This window comes from Stenella coeruleoalba (genome assembly GCF_951394435.1).
Source record: "Stenella coeruleoalba genome assembly, contig: scaffold_404, whole genome shotgun sequence".
NCBI classification, from domain to species: Eukaryota; Metazoa; Chordata; class Mammalia; order Artiodactyla; family Delphinidae; genus Stenella; species Stenella coeruleoalba.
In genome coordinates this window covers 43,995-63,717 of record NW_027646355.1, presented here as the reverse complement: position 1 = coordinate 63,717, position 19,723 = coordinate 43,995, and the positions used below count along the sequence as shown (strand labels likewise).

General features: G+C 48.3%; 1 protein-coding gene across 1 annotated transcript in view; it reads left to right on the top strand.

Moving 5' to 3' along the window:
• Positions 1–6,204: 6,204 nt before the first annotated feature.
• The window catches only part of LOC307181156 (uncharacterized protein), a 30,030-nt gene continuing 16,511 nt past the window's right edge, over positions 6,205–19,723 (top strand). The window contains exon 1 of the mRNA XM_079946597.1: positions 6,205–19,639. Coding sequence (XP_079802723.1) covers positions 8,849–10,771 — 1,923 coding nt within the window. The 5' untranslated portion in view covers positions 6,205–8,848 and the 3' untranslated portion in view covers positions 10,772–19,639. The remainder of the gene's footprint in view (positions 19,640–19,723) is intronic.

The window sequence follows — 19,723 nt, the reverse complement described above, 5'->3', positions numbered from 1 at the left end:
CCTGCCCTGTGGCATCCAGGTCCCCTCTCTGGAGGCAGCACTACCACATTTCTTGCTTATTCTTCCAGACATTTAATATTTGTACACTTAGGTAGCACTTATGAAGTAACCATCATTTTTCATCAGGGTCTACCTGATTTGCTGTATTAAGCTTCATCATGTGATACTAATAAGTGGGCCCTATTAACATTTCCGTTATCACAGAACAAGGAACTGAGGACAGAGGGTCTGCATAACTTTCCCAGGTTCACGTGGCTTCTGGTATGATTTGAATCCAGACCATCAGGCACCAGCCCCCACTCTGTCGGTCACTGTGCTGTGCTCCCTTTCTGTATTATCTCACTAAATAAAGTCATGTCCCCGTGCAGTCAGCCTGCTGGCTATTTTAACTGCACACCACATTGCAACACCCTCTTCTGAGCCCAGCTTCGATTCACTTTGACTCCCCTAGACTCCCCTAGGAGGCTGGTGAACAAAGAGAACAGACGTGTGACCTGGGAATGAATTGACACCTCTGCATGGTCTTCTCCCAGCAACATATCAATAGTTCTCTCAGTTTTTGTTGTGTTTTCCTGGATCATGACTCGTGTACCAAGAAGAAAAGGAAGATTATAAAGGAGTCAAACACAGGATGCACAAGAATATCATCTGCGATCAAGATAATCTGCCGGCCATCCGCAGCGGTGGTTCAGGCACATCAGAATCAGCATCTGGCCAAACAACAGGGTAGGGACACAAATAGCACCCCCACTAACCACTCCATTGAAGGTACTGTGGAAATAATACCAGCAAGTAGATTCAGGAGCAATGGCTGTAGTTTGTACAGCAGAGCCTGGGTCTGGCTGAGGGAGGATTGGGCAGGGAAGGTGCCCACTCAGAGCCGGTGCAGCCACTGCCCGCTCTTAGGCAGGCCTTAGTCCAAGCTGCTCAGACGATTGGTCAGTTTCTAGTCAGTGAGACCCTGGGGGCCTGTAAACCTCATCTGTTAAGCCACCAAAACACCAGCCCAGTAGACCCTGTTCCCAGCTAATGAATATTAACTGCTCATCATCCAGGTTTGATCAGTTGAAGATGATGCTAATTCTCTGTGCAACTGTCATGTGGGCAGTTGGTTTGGAATGTCCTGGGTTTTGAGTCAGTTAGGGAGTCAAGTAGACTACTGGTCATTCAGGGTGGTCACTTGACCACCAGGAAGTCTCACTGCAAATCAGCTGCTAGAATCAAGTGCTGAGGGGGAAGGGAGGGGAGATGCACACATATTTGGATACCCCGGTCCATCAGGGGGTCTGCATTTGGGGGAAAGACATTGTATTTGGGGTCAGGGATTGAAACGTAGAGCCAGGAGGTAGGTCCAGATTTGAGCCATTCTCTTGGGCCAGGCACCTCCTCCGAGTACCAGCTGTCTCCCTGCAGCATCCTTGGGGCAGGAGGATGTGGGAAAGGGAGTGAGGAGAGCTCTTGGTTTGTGTATCCAGGGCATGATCTCATGTCCATGTGTTCAGGAATCTCTATCCCTCCCCTGCCTCAGACCCATCACTCATCAGTGTTGTGACTCTGGGCAAGTTACTCAATCTGTCTAAATTTCAGTGCCCTGAACCATAAAATATGGGTCACAGCCCCTACTCTGCCCACCCCACAGTGCATCACAAGAAATAATATTCTTTCCATGAGCTCTAAAACTTCTTACTCATGTCATCAATGTGAAAAAGTAGGCTCTATCCTCCTGTTTGTAGCCTCCTAGGTGCCCTTTCTGGAGACGACCTACTTATTCTTCCAGGCATTTAATACTTGAACATTTATGTAGGTAGCACTTATGAAGTAAGTACCCATCATTTTTCTTCAGGCTTTGTATTTACTAATTTTTAGCCTCAGAACATAATACGAATAAGCAGGTCCTACTAATATTTCCATATCACTGGCCAGGGAACTGAGAAACAGAAGGGCTAAGTTACTAACCTTCCCAGGTACACGTGGCGTTCAAATAGGATTTGATTTCAGGCCATCAGGCACCAGCACCCATACTCTCCCTCATTGTGTTGTGCTGACTTTGTACTTGTCTCATGTAAATAAAGTTATTTTCCCCATGTGATCAGCCTGTTGGGTATTTTAAGTGCACGCTAAAATGCAAGGTCCATCTTCATAAGCCCTACTTTGATTCAGGGGACTCCCCGGGCAGCTAGTAATAAGGAGCTCTGAAGTTTGACCTCTGAATAAGTTAAGACTTTTGCCAGGAAGATGTCAACACCTCTCACTATTGTGACTGTATTTCCTAGGAACTTGTTTCAGGAATATGAAGAGAAAAAGACAAGGATTCAAACCAAGGATACATATGGGGATTGATCCTCCGTGAAGAAAATATACTGGCTGGCCCTCACCGTCATTCAACAGCTCAAAATGAACATCTGGTCCCAAAGGGTTGAGCCTCAAATATCATCCCATACAAGCCACTCCATTGAAGTCACTGTGAGAATTCCATCCTGAAACTGATCAAGAGTAATGACTATAAAAATGTTGTCATATTATCCTTTGATTGAGATATAATTCACATTCCATCAATTCACATTTTTTTTTAACTGTGTGATTCAGCTGCTTTTAGTGTACTCAGGTTTTGCAATCAACATCTCTAATTCCAGTATATTTTCATCATCCCCAAGAGAAACCACATACCTAGTATCAGTCATTCTCATTCTGTCCTCCCCTTTCACCCCAGCCCTGGGTCTTTCTGTCTCTATTGATTTTCCTATGCTGGACCTTTCATATGAATAGAACCACACAATGTGCGGACTTCTGTGTCTGACTTTTGCAGTAAGCAAAATGTATTCAAGGTGCATCCAGGTTGTAGCATGTATCTGTCCTTCACCCTTTTAATGGCTGAATAATAGTCATTGTATGGATATAACACATTTTATTTTTCCATTCCTCAGTTGGCGAATAGTTGGGTTGTTTCCACTTTTTGGCTATTATGAATAATGATATGACAATATAACACTCATGTACAAGTTTTCGTGTGAACATATGTTTTTTATTTCTCCTGGACATATACCTGGGAGTGGAGTTCCTGGGCCATACTGTATCTCTGTGTTGAACTTTTTGAGGAACGGCCAAACTATTTTCTTTTTCATATTTGCACCAGCGATGCTTGAAAGTGCCAATTTCCCCACATCATTGCCAACCCTTGTTTTTAAAAAAATTATATGGCACAATAGTGGGTATGAAGTGGTATCTCACTGTGGTTTCAGTTTGCATAATTTTGACTAATAATTTTGGACATGTTTTCATGTGCTTATTGGCAATTTGTGTCTTCTTTGGAGCAGTATCTATGCAGATTCTTTTTCTCATTTTTAAAATTTGGTTATTTGACATTTTATTGTTGAGTTGCCAGTGTTCTTTACATATTCTGAATACTAGGCTTTATCAGATATATGACTTGCAAACATTTTCCTTCATTCTGAAGGTTGTATTATGTCTTTCTTGTTGGTGTTCTTTGAAACACAAAGGATTTTAATTTTGATAAAGTCCAATTTCTTTTTCCTTTTGTTGCCTGTGCTTTTGCTATCATATTTAAGGGTTCATTGCCAAATCCAAGACTATGAAGATTTATCCCTTTTTTTCTTCAGAAATTTGTATAGTTTAGCTCTTATATTTAACTCTTTGATCCATTTTAAATTCAAAGCCTATTTTGTCTGATATTGGTATAGACACTCCTGCTCTCTTGATTACTATTTGAGTTTTCTCACTGAGTTTGGAATTCCCTTTTCTATCCTTTAACTTTCAACCTGCTTCATTCTTTTGATCTCAATTAAGTCTCTTGTAGACAGCATATAGTTGGGTCATATGTTTTTACCTATTCCGCCAATCTCTGTATTTTGATTGGAGAGTTTAATGCATTTACATTTAAAGTAATTGCTGACAAAAAAAAAGACTTATTTCTGCTATTGTGCTGTTTCTTTTCCATCTGCCCAAAGCTTTTTTGCCCCTCATTTCCTGCATTCCTATCTTTCGTTGTGTGTGTTTAGCTGATTTCTTACAATAAAATATTTAAATTACTTTCTCACTTCCTTTTGGGACTATTCTATAGCTATTTTCTTTGTGTTTACCATGGGGATTACCTTTAACATCCTAAAATTAAAACACTCTAATTTGAACTTATACCAGGTTAAACTCAACAACATCCAAGTTCTTGAAGCTAAAAGAGCATCCTACTATCTCAATGCAAAAGACCTTCTCCAAGACACACTGCAGTTTCTGCCTGGCTGGGACATTGCCCCAGAGTGGGGTTAAGTTTAAGGAGTCGAAGGAGGCATACATTTCCATCCTCTGGATCACTGCTCACCAAAAAATACATAATGCCAGGCACATATGTAATTTTGAATTTTCTACTGAACACACCAGGAAAATGAAAATGGTGAAGTCAATGTAAATAATAGATTTTTAATTCAGTATCTGCAAAGTGTTAGAATGTTTACATGTGGCACGAGAAATGTGGTCATATTACGAGGGCTTGAGAGCCGCGTGGGGCAAGATAGAGGACAAACAGCATGCACTTGAAACTCTAAGAAGTGAACGCTAACAGGCAGATGGGGCCTGGAAGTCCAAAGTTGAATAACAGCCCATAACAGGGTGATTATGGTGGGGTTTTTTTCCTGCCTCTGTCTCCCAGCTTAGGCAAGGCACGCAAAGTCCAGCAACAGCTGAAAGTTAAAACCATGGGATCAACCTTTTATTTCTAGCCAGACAAGTGAGAAAGTGGGGGGCTTGGATGTTGAGGAGTGAGGGGGTCATCCCCATTGGTCTTTTTCTCCCCAGTTACCACATCTCCCCTGCAACCTCAGTGATGGCAGAGGCCTTCACTGAGAAATGGCCTGTGTCTCTGGACAAAGGAACAGGTTAAGAGGCTCCTATTGTCTGAAGAGTGTGGGGGCATGCCCGTTATTTTCCTTTCTTTTCTCTTGCTATTTAAATTGACAAGAACAGATACTACACTTGATCTTAGCCGAAAGGCTGAGATGAAATAGACAAAATAAACTTTAAGCGAAAATTACTGTCAAGTATAAATTTTACTAATCTAGTAATTCCAAAGGACCAAAGAGCAGGGCAGTGGCTTTATTGAGAACCCAGGATTTCCGAGTGTCCACCGTGCTCAGTCACTTTTAAATCATCAGCACAGCCCTATAATTCAGAGATTTAGGTGAAGTGACTTGCCCAGGGTCACACAGCTAAGTGAGAGTCTTCTGGGACCAACAGTAACTTTTGCAAAGGCGTCTCTTGCTATACTTAATCACTGCCACCATCTGACACTCACATTCTTTCTTTTTATACTATTCTGTTTCCTTGGGTCAAAGAATCCGACCCCTGAATTAAGGTTAAATAGCAATTAGTGGCAGATCAAAAGCCAAAATCGCTTCAAGATATTCTTTTAATTCCCCCAAGTAATGCCTTTAGTCACAAAAATATAGAACAATATAGAAAATTACAAGTGACCTTAGTGTTCACAGGCAAGCACTAATACATTTTAATGTACCATGATCATATTAAAATAGAAATAACTATGAAACATTTTCTGCGGAGAAGCAGCCCCTGTGGCAGGCAGCAGAAAGGGACAGGAATGCTGCATGGTACCCAGGCCCCCAATGGCCTAGGTCTCACCCTGCAGCTCACTGCTGATGCGCCGGAACGCTGCTTCCTTCTCGGAGTCTAGGTCTTCAGTGGCGATAGGGAAACCCAGCTCAGGGCCTGGGGGCAGCCTCAGAGACTCCCCTTGCCGGGGCGGCAGCAGAGGAATCCTGCGTTTTCGGGGCCTGGGACTGTCAGATGTGCGGGAGCCCTTCCTCCAGGGCCCTTTCTGCCCTCTTGTTGCCTCTGCATCTTTGTCAGGCTGGCTTTTCCTCTGGGAAACCACCGGAGCTGCAGAGGGCGACGGAGGGCCCTCCTTGCTCCCTGTCTTTGCAGACTTCTGGGGCAGCCCTTCCGGTATGGCGGGACTCCTCCTTCTCTTCACTGGTAGGAAACCTCGGGTGGAGACATATGAGTTCGTGATGGCGTTTCTTTGGGGGCAGGAGCTCATGCAAGTGGTCTGCGGTCTCCTGGTGGATCTGTCTTCTGCCCTCTTGGCGTGGAGGTCTCTCTGCAGAGGTCCAGGCCTGGGCACGAAGAAAGAGTCCCCCAGGGGCCTAAATGCAGATCGTGCGCCCCCGGTGTCATCGGGGCGGCTTCTCTGGTCTTCGTTCCTCCCTGTGACTGTGGGGACTTCCTCCTGCTTGGCCATCCCTTGCCCGCTCTCTCCCAGGGCCCTCAACACCGTCTTCTCTGTGCTGTAGTTCAGGACACAGCTGGGTGTCGTGGCCGGCACTGGCTGACCCCGTGCCACACTGACAGTGACTGTGTCCACTGCGGACACTGAGCTGCGGGACGTCATGGAGGTGCGAGCACCCATCACTGCCTTCTTCCGATGGCCTCGCCTGCAGATGGAGATAAGGACCCCCAGAAAGGAGCGCAGGGTCTGCGGAACGGTAGAATGGGGTCTCAGAGACTCTGTGGCAAAGCGCAGATGGCAGAGTCACTGGACACTTGTGGGCTGGCCTGCGAGTGGATAGCCGGCCATAGACAGCTGGTTTACCCGGGGCAACCATGGGAAGTCGGTGGGCGCGGGGAGCGGGCTGGGGGCAGCCGAAACCTCCTGGCAGGTGCTGGTCCCCCAGTGCCCGGGGCGGGGGTAAGGGGCAGGGCTTACCTAAGTAACTGCCCCTAGAGAACTTGGGTGAGGTCGGTCCTTGGATAGAGAGCTGGGCTCCGAGCACTCTCCTTCAGCTGCCAACTCGGCCAAAAGCGGAGTGCGCTCTCTTTGGCCTGTTGCTGGGATGCAGTTCTGGAACCTGTGAGCGAACAATGGGCGTGCGTTGGCGGGGCGCAAAAGTTTAGGGAGGGGTGGCGCATGCGCAGAGTACACGTCAGGCCCTGGGGCGCACAGGTGAGGATGCGCGCCCCTGGACCATCTAGCGCTTCTGAATCTCCCCGGGGGTCTGAGGGCTGGAGGTGTTTGCCTTGAGGGTGATGAGCTTCTTGGCAGGACAGCTGCCCCTTCTCCCCCGGCCGGCTCTAACTGTACAGGATGGGTCCCCGGCCACCAGAACAGGAAAGCTGGAGAGCAGGGTACCTGGCTCAGCAGCCGCCACCCGAGGTGGCAGATTTGGCATCAGCGCCTGTGCGTCCGCCTGCCCTCCCACCTGGTAACATTGGAGGAGAGAGCCGCTAAGAACAGAAGTGCAAAAAAAAAACCCCAAAACAAACAAACAAAAAACCCCAGAAGTGCCCAAGCCAACCAGATCCTGCTTGGGGTGACAACTGAAGGGGCAGGCAGGGCGGGCTGGGAGGGACATATATACCAGGTCCAAACCCAGAAAGATCTGAAATGCACGAGTCAGAATGAAAGTCCAGAATCATCCTTGGGCTTTGGGCTGAGCTGGAAGTATAGCCAAACTCTTCAAGGTCTCCAGCTCCACCTGCAGTTTCTGCCTGGCTGGGACATTGCCCCAGAGTGGGGTTAAGTTTAAGGAGTCTTAGTTCCCCTACCAGGGACTGAACCCGGGGCCCCAGCAGTGAAAGTGCTGAGTCCTAACCACTGGACCGCCAGGCAATTCCCTGTATATGTATGAAAAAAGGATACCACAGTCTCAGAGGGTGGCGTTGACGTCATATAAAGGTGACACATATGACAGCTATAACAAAGAGTGGAAGGTAAAAGAATCTATATGGATGTGTAAGCCTTCTGAATTTTATTTAATTGGTAAAATATTAACTCTAGACTGTGAAACAATACGTATACATAGTGTTATTCCAAGAACAATTAAAAAATGACAAACTCAAGAAAATTGGATAACCTCAATAGTCCTATATTTAGGAATTGTGGACAAGATAGCTAAAACATTCACATATGTGTTTTGTGAAAAGTTTTTCTCTTGGTTAATTGCCTAGGAGTGGGTTTTTGGGTCATATGGTAAGTATGGCCCTCTCAGCCAGCCCTGGCCACCACTTCAGGTGTCACCCAGCAGGATCTGGATGGTGTGGGCACTTCCGTTCTTAGCGACTCCCCTCCAGTGCCGCCAGGGGAAAGGGCAGGAGGACGCAGAGGCGCTGCTGCCAAAGCTGCCGCCTCTTGTGGGAGCTGCACAGACAGCGACCTTGCCCCACTTTGCTGGGCGGGGATCCCGTCCAGTACAGTTAGTTACCCCGACAGCACTGGGGCGCGGCCAGGGGAGAAGGGCCAGCTGTCCTGCCAAGAAGCTCATCACCCTCAAGGCAAACACCTCCAGCCCTCAGACCCCCGGGAGATTCAGAAGCGCTAGACGGTCCAGGGGCGCGCATCCTCACCTGTGCGCCCCAGGGCCTGACGTGTACTCTGCGCATGCGCCACCCCTCCCTAAACTTTTGCGCCCCGCCAACGCACGCCCATTGTTCGCTCACAGGTTTCAGAGTATAAAAAGGCAACAGGCCAAAGAGCGCGCACTCCGCTTTTGGCCGAGTTGGCAGCTGAAGGAGAGTGCTCGGAGCCCAGCTCTGTATTCACGGACCGACCTCACTCAAGTTCTCTAGGAGCAGTTACTTAGGTAGGCCTTGCCCCTCACCCTCGTCCCGGGCACTGGGGGACCAGCACCTGCCAGGAGGTTTCGGCTGCCCCCAGCCCGCTCCCCGCGCCCACCGACTTCCCGTGGCCGGCCCGGCTCACCCAGCTGTCTATGGGCGGCTATCCACTCGCAGGCCGGCCCACAAGTGTCCAGTGACTCTGCCATCTGCGCTTTGCCACAGAGTCTCTGAGACCCCATTCTACCATCCCGCAGACGCTGCACTCCTTATGGGGATCCTTATCTCCATCTTCAGGCGAGGCCATCGGAAGAAGGCAGTGATGGGTGCTCGCACCTCCACGACGTCCCGCAGCTCAGTGTCCGCAGTGGACACAGTCACTGTCAGTGTGGCGCGGGGGCAACCAGTGCCGGCCACGACACCCAGCTGTGTCCCGAACTACAGCACAGAGAAGACGGTGTTGAGGGCCCTGGGAGAGAGCGGGCAAGGGATGGCCAAGCAGGAGGAAGTCCCCACAGTCACAGGGAAGAACGAAGACCAGAGAAGCGGCCCCGATGACACCGGGGGCGCACGATCTGCATTTAGGCCCCTGGGGGGCTCTTTCTTCGTGCCCAGGCCTGGACCTCTGAAGAGAGACCTCCACGCCAAGTGGGCAGAGGACAGATCTGCCAGGAAACAACAGACCTCTTGTATGAGCTCCTGCCCCCAAAGAAACGCCATCACCAGCTCATATAGCTCCACCCGAGGTTTCCCGCCAGTGAAGAGAAGGAGGGGTCCCGCCATACCGCAAGGGCTGCCCCAGAAGTCTGCGAAGACAGGGGGCGAGGAGGGCCCTCCATCGCCCTCTGCAGCTCCGGTGGTTTACCAGAGGAAAAGCCAGCCTGACAAAAATGCAGAGACAGCAAGAGGGCAGAAAGGGCCCTGGAGGAAGGGCTCCCGCACATCTGACAGTCCCAGGCCCCGAAAACGCAGGATTCCTCTGCTGCCGCACAGGCGAGGGGAGCCTCTGAGGCTGCCTCCAGCTCCTGAGCCGGGTTTCCGGGTCACCGCCGAAGACCTAGACTCCGAAAAGGAAGCAGCGTTCCGGCGCATCAACAGAGCGCTGCGGGGTGAGACCTATGCCATCGGGGACCTCGGCAGCTCTCCCCAGCACAGGCAACCGAAAACTCCAGCCTTTGCCTCTGCTCCAGGCCCCCCAGCTTCGGGCGGCCCCGCACAAGCATCTTCTGGGTGTTCATCATCCAGAAATTCCACCGTGGGCACCCATGCCAGCACACAGCTGGGTTTTGGGAGCAGAGCGGCTGCCCTAGATGATCTGAGCTGCATGTTTGCAGCTCTCAGAGTGACATCAAGAAAGAGGGGGCCCCCGAGCACCACACACAGCAATGGGGGCAGCGTGGGCCTGAACTCCTGGGACCCTCCTCACCAGAGCCACCCCATGGTGACCACGGGACCCAGCCCTAAGAAGAAGCCTAGGTTTGGAGGCACTACTGCCCCCATCTTAATGCACATCCCTGGGGGCCCTGATTGGCAGCAGCGAGGAACCACCGCCTGTGGCAGCTCTCCCCAGAAGAGGAAACGGAAAGCCCCAGCCTTTGCCTCTGCTCCCGGCCCCCCAGCTTCGGGCGGCCCCGCACAAGCATCTTCTGGGTGTTCATCATCCAGAAATTCCACCGTGGGCACCCATGCCAGCACACAGCTGGGTTTTGGGAGCAGAGCGGCTGCCCTAGATGATCTGAGCTGCATGTTTGCAGCTCTCAGAGTGACATCAAGAAAGAGGGGGCCCCCGAGCACCACACACAGCAATGGGGGCAGCGTGGGCCTGAACTCCTGGGACCCTCCTCACCAGAGCCACCCCATGGTGACCACGGGACCCAGCCCTAAGAAGAAGCCTAGGTTTGGAGGCACTACTGCCCCCATCTTAATGCACATCCCTGGGGGCCCTGATTGGCAGCAGCGAGGAACCACCGCCTGTGGCATCTCTCCCCAGAAGAGGAAACGGAAAGCCCCAGCCTTTGCCTCTGCTCCCGGCCCCCCAGCTTCGGGCGGCCCCGCACAAGCATCTTCTGGGTGTTCATCATCCAGAAATTCCACCGTGGGCACCCATGCCAGCACACAGCTGGGTTTTGGGAGCAGAGCGGCTGCCCTAGATGATCTGAGCTGCATGTTTGCAGCTCTCAGAGTGACATCATGAAAGAGGGGGCCCCCGAGCACCACACACAGCAATGGGGGCAGCGTGGGCCTGAACTCCTGGGGCCCTCCTCACCAGAGCCACCCCATGGTGACCACGGGACCCAGCCCTAAGAAGAAGCCTAGGTTTGGAGGCACTGCTGCCCCCATCTTACATCACATCCCTGGGGGCGCACCCAGGCAGGGCCCCCCTACTTCCAGCGGAGGGTGCAGCCCATGCCCAGCCAAGGCTGACTTTAGGGGTGTGTCGGTTCCGGCCTCTATTCCTATCAGCCTCAGCTCCACAGTGGGCACAGCAAGGTGCAGCCTTGCTCTTAGGGCCCCCTCATCACCTGCCCAGGGCGTGGCTGGACAAAAAACCACTGGGCCATCGACCAAGTCATTCTCCTCCAGGTCTCCATTCATTACCTTGGGGTTTAAGAGGAGGAAGTTGGCCTGAGCCAATAACTTTGCGGCGAGGCCATCAGTGTCCACCTCCTCCCAGGCTGGGCCTCGTGTGGACCCTGTTTCGATGTGAAACTTACAATAAAGCTTTGTTCTTGTTCTTTTGCATAATCCTCACGTGTCTGTGATCTGTAGATCAAGTGTGGAAAAGCACTGGCTTGTATGAGTGGTAACATGGAAAGCCAGACCTGTTGACAGTTTCCTGTGACCCTGCTCATGGGTTGTGAAGAGTAGCACAACAAGATGGCTACAAGGGCCCTATATTAAAAGTGTGTTTTGAGTTTAAACGATGCAGCCCGAAATAAAATGGGCCCAGAGGGAGGGGTAAACAGGGAGGGTCATCCTTGTCTGTTGTAATTGCTACTTCCCACCCACCTCTCTGGCCTGGAGGGGGCTGGGTCATCCCGAGCACACACCAGCCGCCCATACTCTACACGTTTAGTATTTTCTAATGTAGCAGTTTCTTTGACTTTTTCATTTTGCTTTAATAAGTCTTAGGCAAATCATTTACATGCACATCTCACTCAGAGAGTATATGTCCATACAACCTAAAGCAATCTACAGATCCAGTGCAATCCCTATCAAAATTCCCATGACATTTTTTACATAAATAGGAAAAACAATCCTAAAATTCGTATGGAACTGCAATAGACTTCAAAAGCCACAGCAACCCTGAGAAAGAAGAACAAAGCTGGAGGCAACACTTTTCCTGATTTCAAATTATACTACAAAGCTAGAGTAATCAAAATAGTATGGTACTGGCATGAAAACAGACACATACACCAATGCAACAGAATCAAGAGCCGAGAAATAAATCCACACACATACGGGCAACTAATTGACAGGGATCCAAGAATACTCAACAGGGAAAAGATAGTCTCTTCAGTAAATGGTGTTGGCAAAACTGGATACCCACATGCAAAACAAAGAAAGTGGACCCCTATCTTACACCATTTGTAAAAATTAACTTGAAATGGATTAAAGACTTAAATGTAAGCCCTGAAACTGTAAAACTCCTAGAAGAGAACATAAAGAGAAAGCTCCTTAACATTGGTCTTGGTGATGATTTTTTGGGTATGACAACAAAACCACAAGCAACAAAAACAAAAAGCAACCAATGGGACTACATCAAACTAAAAAGCTCCTGGAGAGCAAAAGAAACAATCAACAAAATGAAAAGGCAACCTAGGAATGGGAAAAAATATTTGCAAACCACATGTATGATAAGAGGTTAATATCCAAAATCTATAAGGAATTCAAACAACTCCATAGCAAAAAACAAACAAACAAACAAAAACAAATAATCTGATTCTAAAATAGGCAAAGCAGGGGACTTCCCTGGTGGTGCAGTGGTTAAGACTCCACACTTCCACTGCAGGGGGCATGGGTTTGATCCCTGGTCAGGGAATTAAGGCCCGCATGTCATGCAGCGTGTGTAAAAAAATAAAATAAAATAGGCAAAGCAAGACTAGGAAACAACTAAGTGTCCAACAGGTGAATGGATAAAGAAAATGTGACATATAGATATAGATAGATGATAGATAGATAGATAGATAGATATAGATAGATAGATAGATAGATAGATAGATAATGGAATTTTATTCAGCCACATGAAAAGAAGGAAATCTGCCATTTGTGACAACACAGATAGACCTTGAGGGCATTATGCTAAGTGCATTAAGTCAGAGGGCAAAACATAAATACTGTATGAGATCACTTATATGTGGACTCTTTAAAAAAAAGAAGAAACAACTCACAGATACATAGAATAGACTGGTTGCCAGAGGTGGGAGGTGGGTGAAATAGCTAGCTGAAAGTGGTCCAAAGGTACAAACTTCAAGTTATAAGATAAATAAGTCCTGGGGATGTCATGTATAGTGTAGTGACTATAGCTAACAATATTGTTGTGTATTTGAAAGTTGCTAAGAGAGTAGATCTTAAAAGCTCTCATCACAAGAAAAAAATAATTTGTTACTGTGAGTGGTGATGTATGAAAAGCCATGGAAGAAGCTTAAATGCATATTGCTAGTTGAAAGAAACCGGTCTGAAAAGACTACACACTGGATGATTCCAACCATATGACATTCTGGGAAAGGCAAAACTATGAAAACAAGAGGACATGTGGCCCCAGTGGACACCACTGTCTCTCCTTTCAGGAGCCTCCAGGTGCTGGAGACCTTCCCTCCTGAGATCCAGGTCTTCATGAAGGACTCCAGTGGCCAGGGCAAGCCTTATGCCATTGACCCTGATGACTCCATCCACGACTTGAAAGAGAAGGTTGAAGAGGCTGGAGGACCTTACATGGAGGGTCCCAGGGCCAGAAACTGTGGAATCAATAGCTTCTCAGATTGCACATCAAGGATTGTGACACCATCATGCTCGTTAAGAGAGGCCCCACATCCCCACGAGTGCCAAGATCAGGCTGTTCATTCTGTAGACTTCTATGGTCATGTCCCCCTAGCTCACCCCTTTCTACCCAGACCACTGTGCTCTTTCTGAAGCACAAATAGAAACAGAATCCTCCCCTGCTTTAAATTCTCCAATGGCTCCTATTACCTACAGAATCAAGTTCAAGTTCCTTTGCTTGGCATTCAGGGTTCTTGACCATTTAGCTCTTGCTGACCTCTCAGTCTCTCCTTTGAGAGTGCTCAAAACATACCAGACGTGGCCAAACACTTGCAATTCCAGAACACTGAATGCTGGCTCACAACTCCATGACTTTGAGTCAACTTTCCTTCTCCCCCATGTTGTCACCATTCAAAGTTCAAACCTCTAAGTTATTGATTCTCAAAAGTATGGACCCCAGACCAGCAGAATCAACATCATCTGGGAACCTCTTTGAAATAAAAATTCTCAGCAGCTAGCCCAGAATTACCTGAGTTAGGTTCTCTGGAAGTGGGACTCAGCAATCTGTGTCTTAACAAGCCTTCCAAGTAATTCTGAGCAAATATGGAAGTTCCAGGGAGCTAACACCCCGGGGGTAAGCCTTGGCCCATTGAAAGACAGGAACCAGCGAGTGCAGTGAGTGCATACTCCCCTCCTCCACCTCTCAGGTGGATAATTTTGAGGCATGTTCTGCATTGCTCCTTAGAGGGTCCCCAGTGGGATCAAAGCTCAGCTGCCCACAGTAGTGATCAATTTCATGATATTTCTTGGACTGTTTTTTCCTCCTTCTCAATCCCCCACACCTGTCCCTTGGGATCATTTCCCAAAACAAGTCTCATGCAAATCCTTGTCTCAGGCTCTGCATTTGGAGGAACACAAGCTAAGAGAAAACCCATCTTTATGCATCTTCCTCCTTCCTAAAACCCAGCCCACACCCTTCCTAACTACTAGCTCTTCCCCCACGACCATAGACATGTGCCCAACTGCATGGCATTTCTATAAACCATAAAACCAATACACAATCGACTGCATGTTCCCCTTTTTTTTTTTTTTTGTGGTACGCGGGCCTCTCACTGTTGTGGCCTCTCCTGTTGCAGAGCACAGGCTCCGGACGCGCAGTCTCAGCAGCCATGGCTCATGGGCCTAGCCGCTCCGCGGTGTGTGGGATCTTCCCGGACTGGGGCACGAACCCATGTCCCCTGCATCGGCAGGCGGACTCCCAACCACTGCGCCACCAGGGAAGCCCCATGTTCCCTTTATAAATCGTTTTTTTTTTCTTTTTTGGCCACACTGCGAGGCCTGCAGATTCCTAAATACCAGACCAGGGATTGAACCCTGGTCCCTGTCAGTGAAAGCCCAGAGTCCCAACCGCTGGACTGCCAGGGAATTCCCCCTTTCCAAATCTTGAAAGCTGCTGAACTCCCAGATATCTCATGAAAATGAATAATGAAATGAATCAAAACTAATATGTAAGGTCTATTGAGCAAAGTGGTGGCTACCAGTGGGGAGAAGGAAGTGGGGAGAGGCAAAATAGGAGGACGGGATTAAGAGGTACAAACTACTGTGTATAAAATAGATAAGCTCCAAGGACATATTGTACAGCACAGGGAATAGAGCCAATATATTATAATAACTTTAGTTTTTCAAAGGTTTATTATTTATTTATTTATTTAATTTATTTTTGGCTGCATTGGGTCTTGTTGCGAGACGCAGGATCTTCATTGAGGTGTGCGGGATCTTTCATTGCAGCACGTGGGCTCTTCGTTGTGGTGTGGAGGTTTCTCTCTAGTTGTGGCCTGCATGCTCCAGGACACATGGGCTCAGCAGTTGTGGCGTGCGGGCTTACTTGCCCTGCCACCTGTAGGATCTTAGTTCCCCGACCAGGGATCAGACCTGTGTCCCCTGAATTGGAAGGCAGATTCTTTACCACTGGATCACCAGGGAAGTGCCTATAATAACTTTAAATGGAGTATAACCTGTAAAAATATTGAATAACAATGTTGTACACCTGAAACTGATATAGTGTTGTAAATCAATTATGCTTCAAAAAAATGTTTTAAACTAAGATGTAAGGTCTGAATGTTTGAATAACTTTTGTTTGAACAACTTTTACATTGCCTTGAAGCTCATTATCTGTCATTATAAACATAGGACAAATGTTTGGAATCTCACTTTATTGTTGACTTTGGTTTGCGAAATTGCCACTGCTCTTTAAACAGTTATAATATAGGACTGTTTAAGGACCAGGCACTACCAAACTTTGAAAATATGGAGACTTTTAGAATTTATGTAATTAGAAATGTGATTCTTTCCGTTTGGGGTTAGCCAGTTGGAGAGTTTAAATTGAAACGTGTCATGATTGAGGGTTTTTTTTTCCCCCCCAAATGGTATTTAAGACAACAAACACCCTCCACCCCACCACTTCCTCCAGCTAACACCTGGTCTTTCTCCTCCCTTTCACGACAAAGTTCTTGAAAGTGTTATCTACACTCCTGGTCTCCATCCTCCTCACCCAACTTACTCTTCAACCCCGCACCTAAGATCTGGCTTCTGCTCCCAGCTCTCCCTTACATTTCACCCACAATGATCACCAGTAGCCTCTTGGGTGCTTCTCAGACCTATATTCCTGAACTTATCGGAAGCATTAGGCAATGTGGACAACTATTTTAAGCTCTCTGGCTTAAACAGCTACCCTTGTAGACCTCCCCACTTCCCACTCCTCCTTGTATCTTCCTCCCTTTGTTAATAGTACCCTCCATCCATTACCCAGGTACCCAAGCCAGAGAGCTGATAGCCATCCTGTCTTCTCCCTCACCTCCTACCTGTAGTCACCAAGTCCTGTTCACCCTTCCCCCAAGGTAGACCTAGAATCCCATCCCTTCTCCAGCCAAGTCCGGGTCACCTTCCCTCTCACCTGGATCACTGTACAGTGTCCTGACACCTCTCCCTACATATCTACCCCTGCCCCCTGCAATCCTTCCTCCCCACAGAAGCAGCCAGACCAATCTTTCCAGAATGGTCATTTCACCTCTGGTCGCTCTTCTGATTTGCCACTGCCCTCAGGACAAAGTCAGCGCAGATTCACCTCATATGTGACCCAGTGGATCACTTTCTCTTTCCTAGAAAAATGTTTCCACTTGGCTATCAAAACACACTCCGGATTTTTCTTCCACCTCCCTGGCTACTCCTTCGCATTCTTGTTTGCCGGATGCTTGCCTCTCCCCAATCACTTAATACTCTTAAGTGTTTCAGGGCCCAGTCACTGGTCCTTTTCTTGCCTTGCTCTATACTCGCTCCCTTGGTGAACCCACTCAGCCTCATGGCTTTAAATATATCTATGCTGGTCATTTGTATCTCAACCCCAGACTTCGTCCCTGAAATCCAGACTCAAATATGCAATTCCCTAGCCAACTCAGATCTCATTAGACACTCAAGTTTGCTTCCAAAGCCGAACTCCCGACCTTCATGCCTACACTGTGCCCTGGCCCAGTCTTTCCCTTCTCAGTTAAGGACAATTCTATCCTTCCAGTGCTAAGGCCAAAAGCCTTAGAGTGGTCCTTGACTCTAATTTTTCTCTCACATCACACTCTATCCTTTAGCAAGACCTGTTTATACTCAAAATATAGCCAGTGAAATGATATGAGGTCTGGGATTCACTTCCAAATAATACAGGAGGGGAGATGTGGATGGAGATATCATTGAAACAAGATTGTCTGTAGGTTGGGACTTCCCTGGTGGTCCAGTGGTTAGGACTCTGTGCTTCTACTGCAGGGGGCATGGGTTCAATCCCTGGTTGGGGAACTAAGATCCTGCGTGCCGGGTGGCCAATAAAAATTAAAATGGGCAGAAGACCTGAATAAACATTTAAAAAACTGTCTACAGGTCGATAATGGTTGAAGATGGGGGATGGTACGTGGAGGTTCATTGTATTATTCTACTTTTGTTCATGTTTGAAATTTTCCATAATAAGAAAATTGAATCATACCACTTCTCCCTACCTTTCACTGCTACCATTCTGATCCAAGGCGCCACATCTCTTGCCTGGACTGTTGTAGTAGCTTCTTAACTGAATTCCTGCTTCTGCTCTCACCTCCACTCCCCACCCTCTGCTTTTAATCCAATCTTCCCAAGAACAGCCAGTGTGATACCGTTAAAATGAAAGTCCATCCATGTCCCTCTTCTGCTTGGAACTCCCCAGTGGCTCCCCAGTTCAATCAGAGTAAAAGCCAAAGTCTTAGTAGTCTTCAAGATCCTACACAATTTGCCCCCTACCCTTGTACTCAAACCTCATCCCCTCCCACTCTCCCCCTTTGATCATTCCATTCCAGTCACACTGCTATTCCTCAATCCCACCAGGCATACTGCCGCCACAGGGCCTTTGCACTTGCTGTTCCTTCTCCCATTCTTCTTTAATTGTTTTTATTTATTTTATTGTTTTTAAATTTTTGGCTGAGCCGGGTCTCAGTCGCGGCACACGGGATCTTTCGTTGGGGCGTGTGGACTTCTTAGTTGCCGCATACAGACTCTTAGCTGCGGCATGCATGTGGAATTTAGTTCCCCGATCGGGGATCGAACCTGGGCCCCCTGCATTGGGAGAATGGAGTCTTACCCACTGGACCACCAGGGAAGTCCCACTTTCTCTCATTCTTCCCTCTGACATACATACCGCTCACTCTTCGCCTCCTTCATGTCTTTGCTCAAATGCATGTCTTTGCTTTTCAGACCTTCCCTAGCCACCTTTCTTGAGACTGAACCCCTGAACATTGCCACTTCTCACCCCCCCGACACACGTAGTCAGTACCTTTTAACCTCTTTCCCTGCTTTATTTTCCTGATTAGCACTTATCACCATCTTAATTATTATAATGTTACTTATTTATCCTGTTTATTATCTGTCTCCACCATTAGAGTGTTAGCTCTCTGCAGTCCGAGAATTTTGCCTATTCACTGCTGTATCCCCAGGACACCTGCCTGGCACATAGCGGGCACTCAACAAATGTTTGTTGAATGAATGAATGAATGGCATTCCGAGTTTCAATCCCTGCCCACCTGTCCAGGCACAGCTCTCCCCTCTCCCCTCCCTGCCCTCCATGCCAACGTGGATCTGACAGCCGAGTCCTGGCACATAGCAGGATGGTTCACACTTCTCAGCCTTATCCGGTCTTGTGCCCTCTGTCTCGTGGCCGCATTCCCAGTCTTTTAAGACTCATCTCAAGCAGGTGTTCACTGACACCACAGGTGACCCCAAAGAAACTCTTCTGCCTGAATTTCCACCAAGTTTCTGTGCCCTCTTTTCTCCTAGTACACAGGACACTGGACTCTCTGTGTCTCCTCTGTCTCCCCCACTGCTCTGGGAGCCCCTGGGGCAGGAACCACGTCTTACATTGTCTTCTTCGCACAATGTCTGGCACCCAGCCAGCACTCAATAGATGTACAGTGAACGAATAACAATACTTGCATTTACTTAATGTTTTCTCTGCTAAATGTTCTCTTGCTTAATCCACACAACCTATGGGGTAGGTATTATTCTTAAACCCATTTTAAGGATTATTTCTGTGAGGGTCAGAGAGGTTAAGAGTCTGGCAAAGGGCAGACTGGAATTCCAGAGTTTGTTCTGCGGAACCCTAGAATTCCCACTGTTCAGCCCAACCTCCAGCGAGTGCCTGCTCTTACTGAGCCTGTTTTGGGTGACAAGCTTGTGGGGATGGGATTGGTGGATACCATCCAACTCCCATCTCCTGGGGGAGTTGTCTTTCCCAGGGCCATCCTCAAGCCAGTTTCAGTTTCCAAGTTGTAAAAGGGAAACTAAGAGGTGAGAAACGAAACCGACAGCAGAAAGGGTGACTAAAAGCCCCGCCTGTTAAGGTGGTTTCACCCAGTGTCCCTTGGTACCCCAGCTGCAGTGAATGGCCTCCAGGAAGAGGATCCCCTGGTCAGCCAGACACCCCTTGTTTCCTCTTCACTCTGGTCCTTTATTCCACAGGGTGCTGGAGGTCAGCTGAGGAGGAGTCCCCTTAAAGAAGAGTGTGTGTGCCAGGAGCTGGGTAGGTGTGTGGGTATAGATCTAGCCACCAGTGGTACTCTCAAGACAGAGATGGCAGTGCCCCCGGAGCTCTTTGTCACCCCAG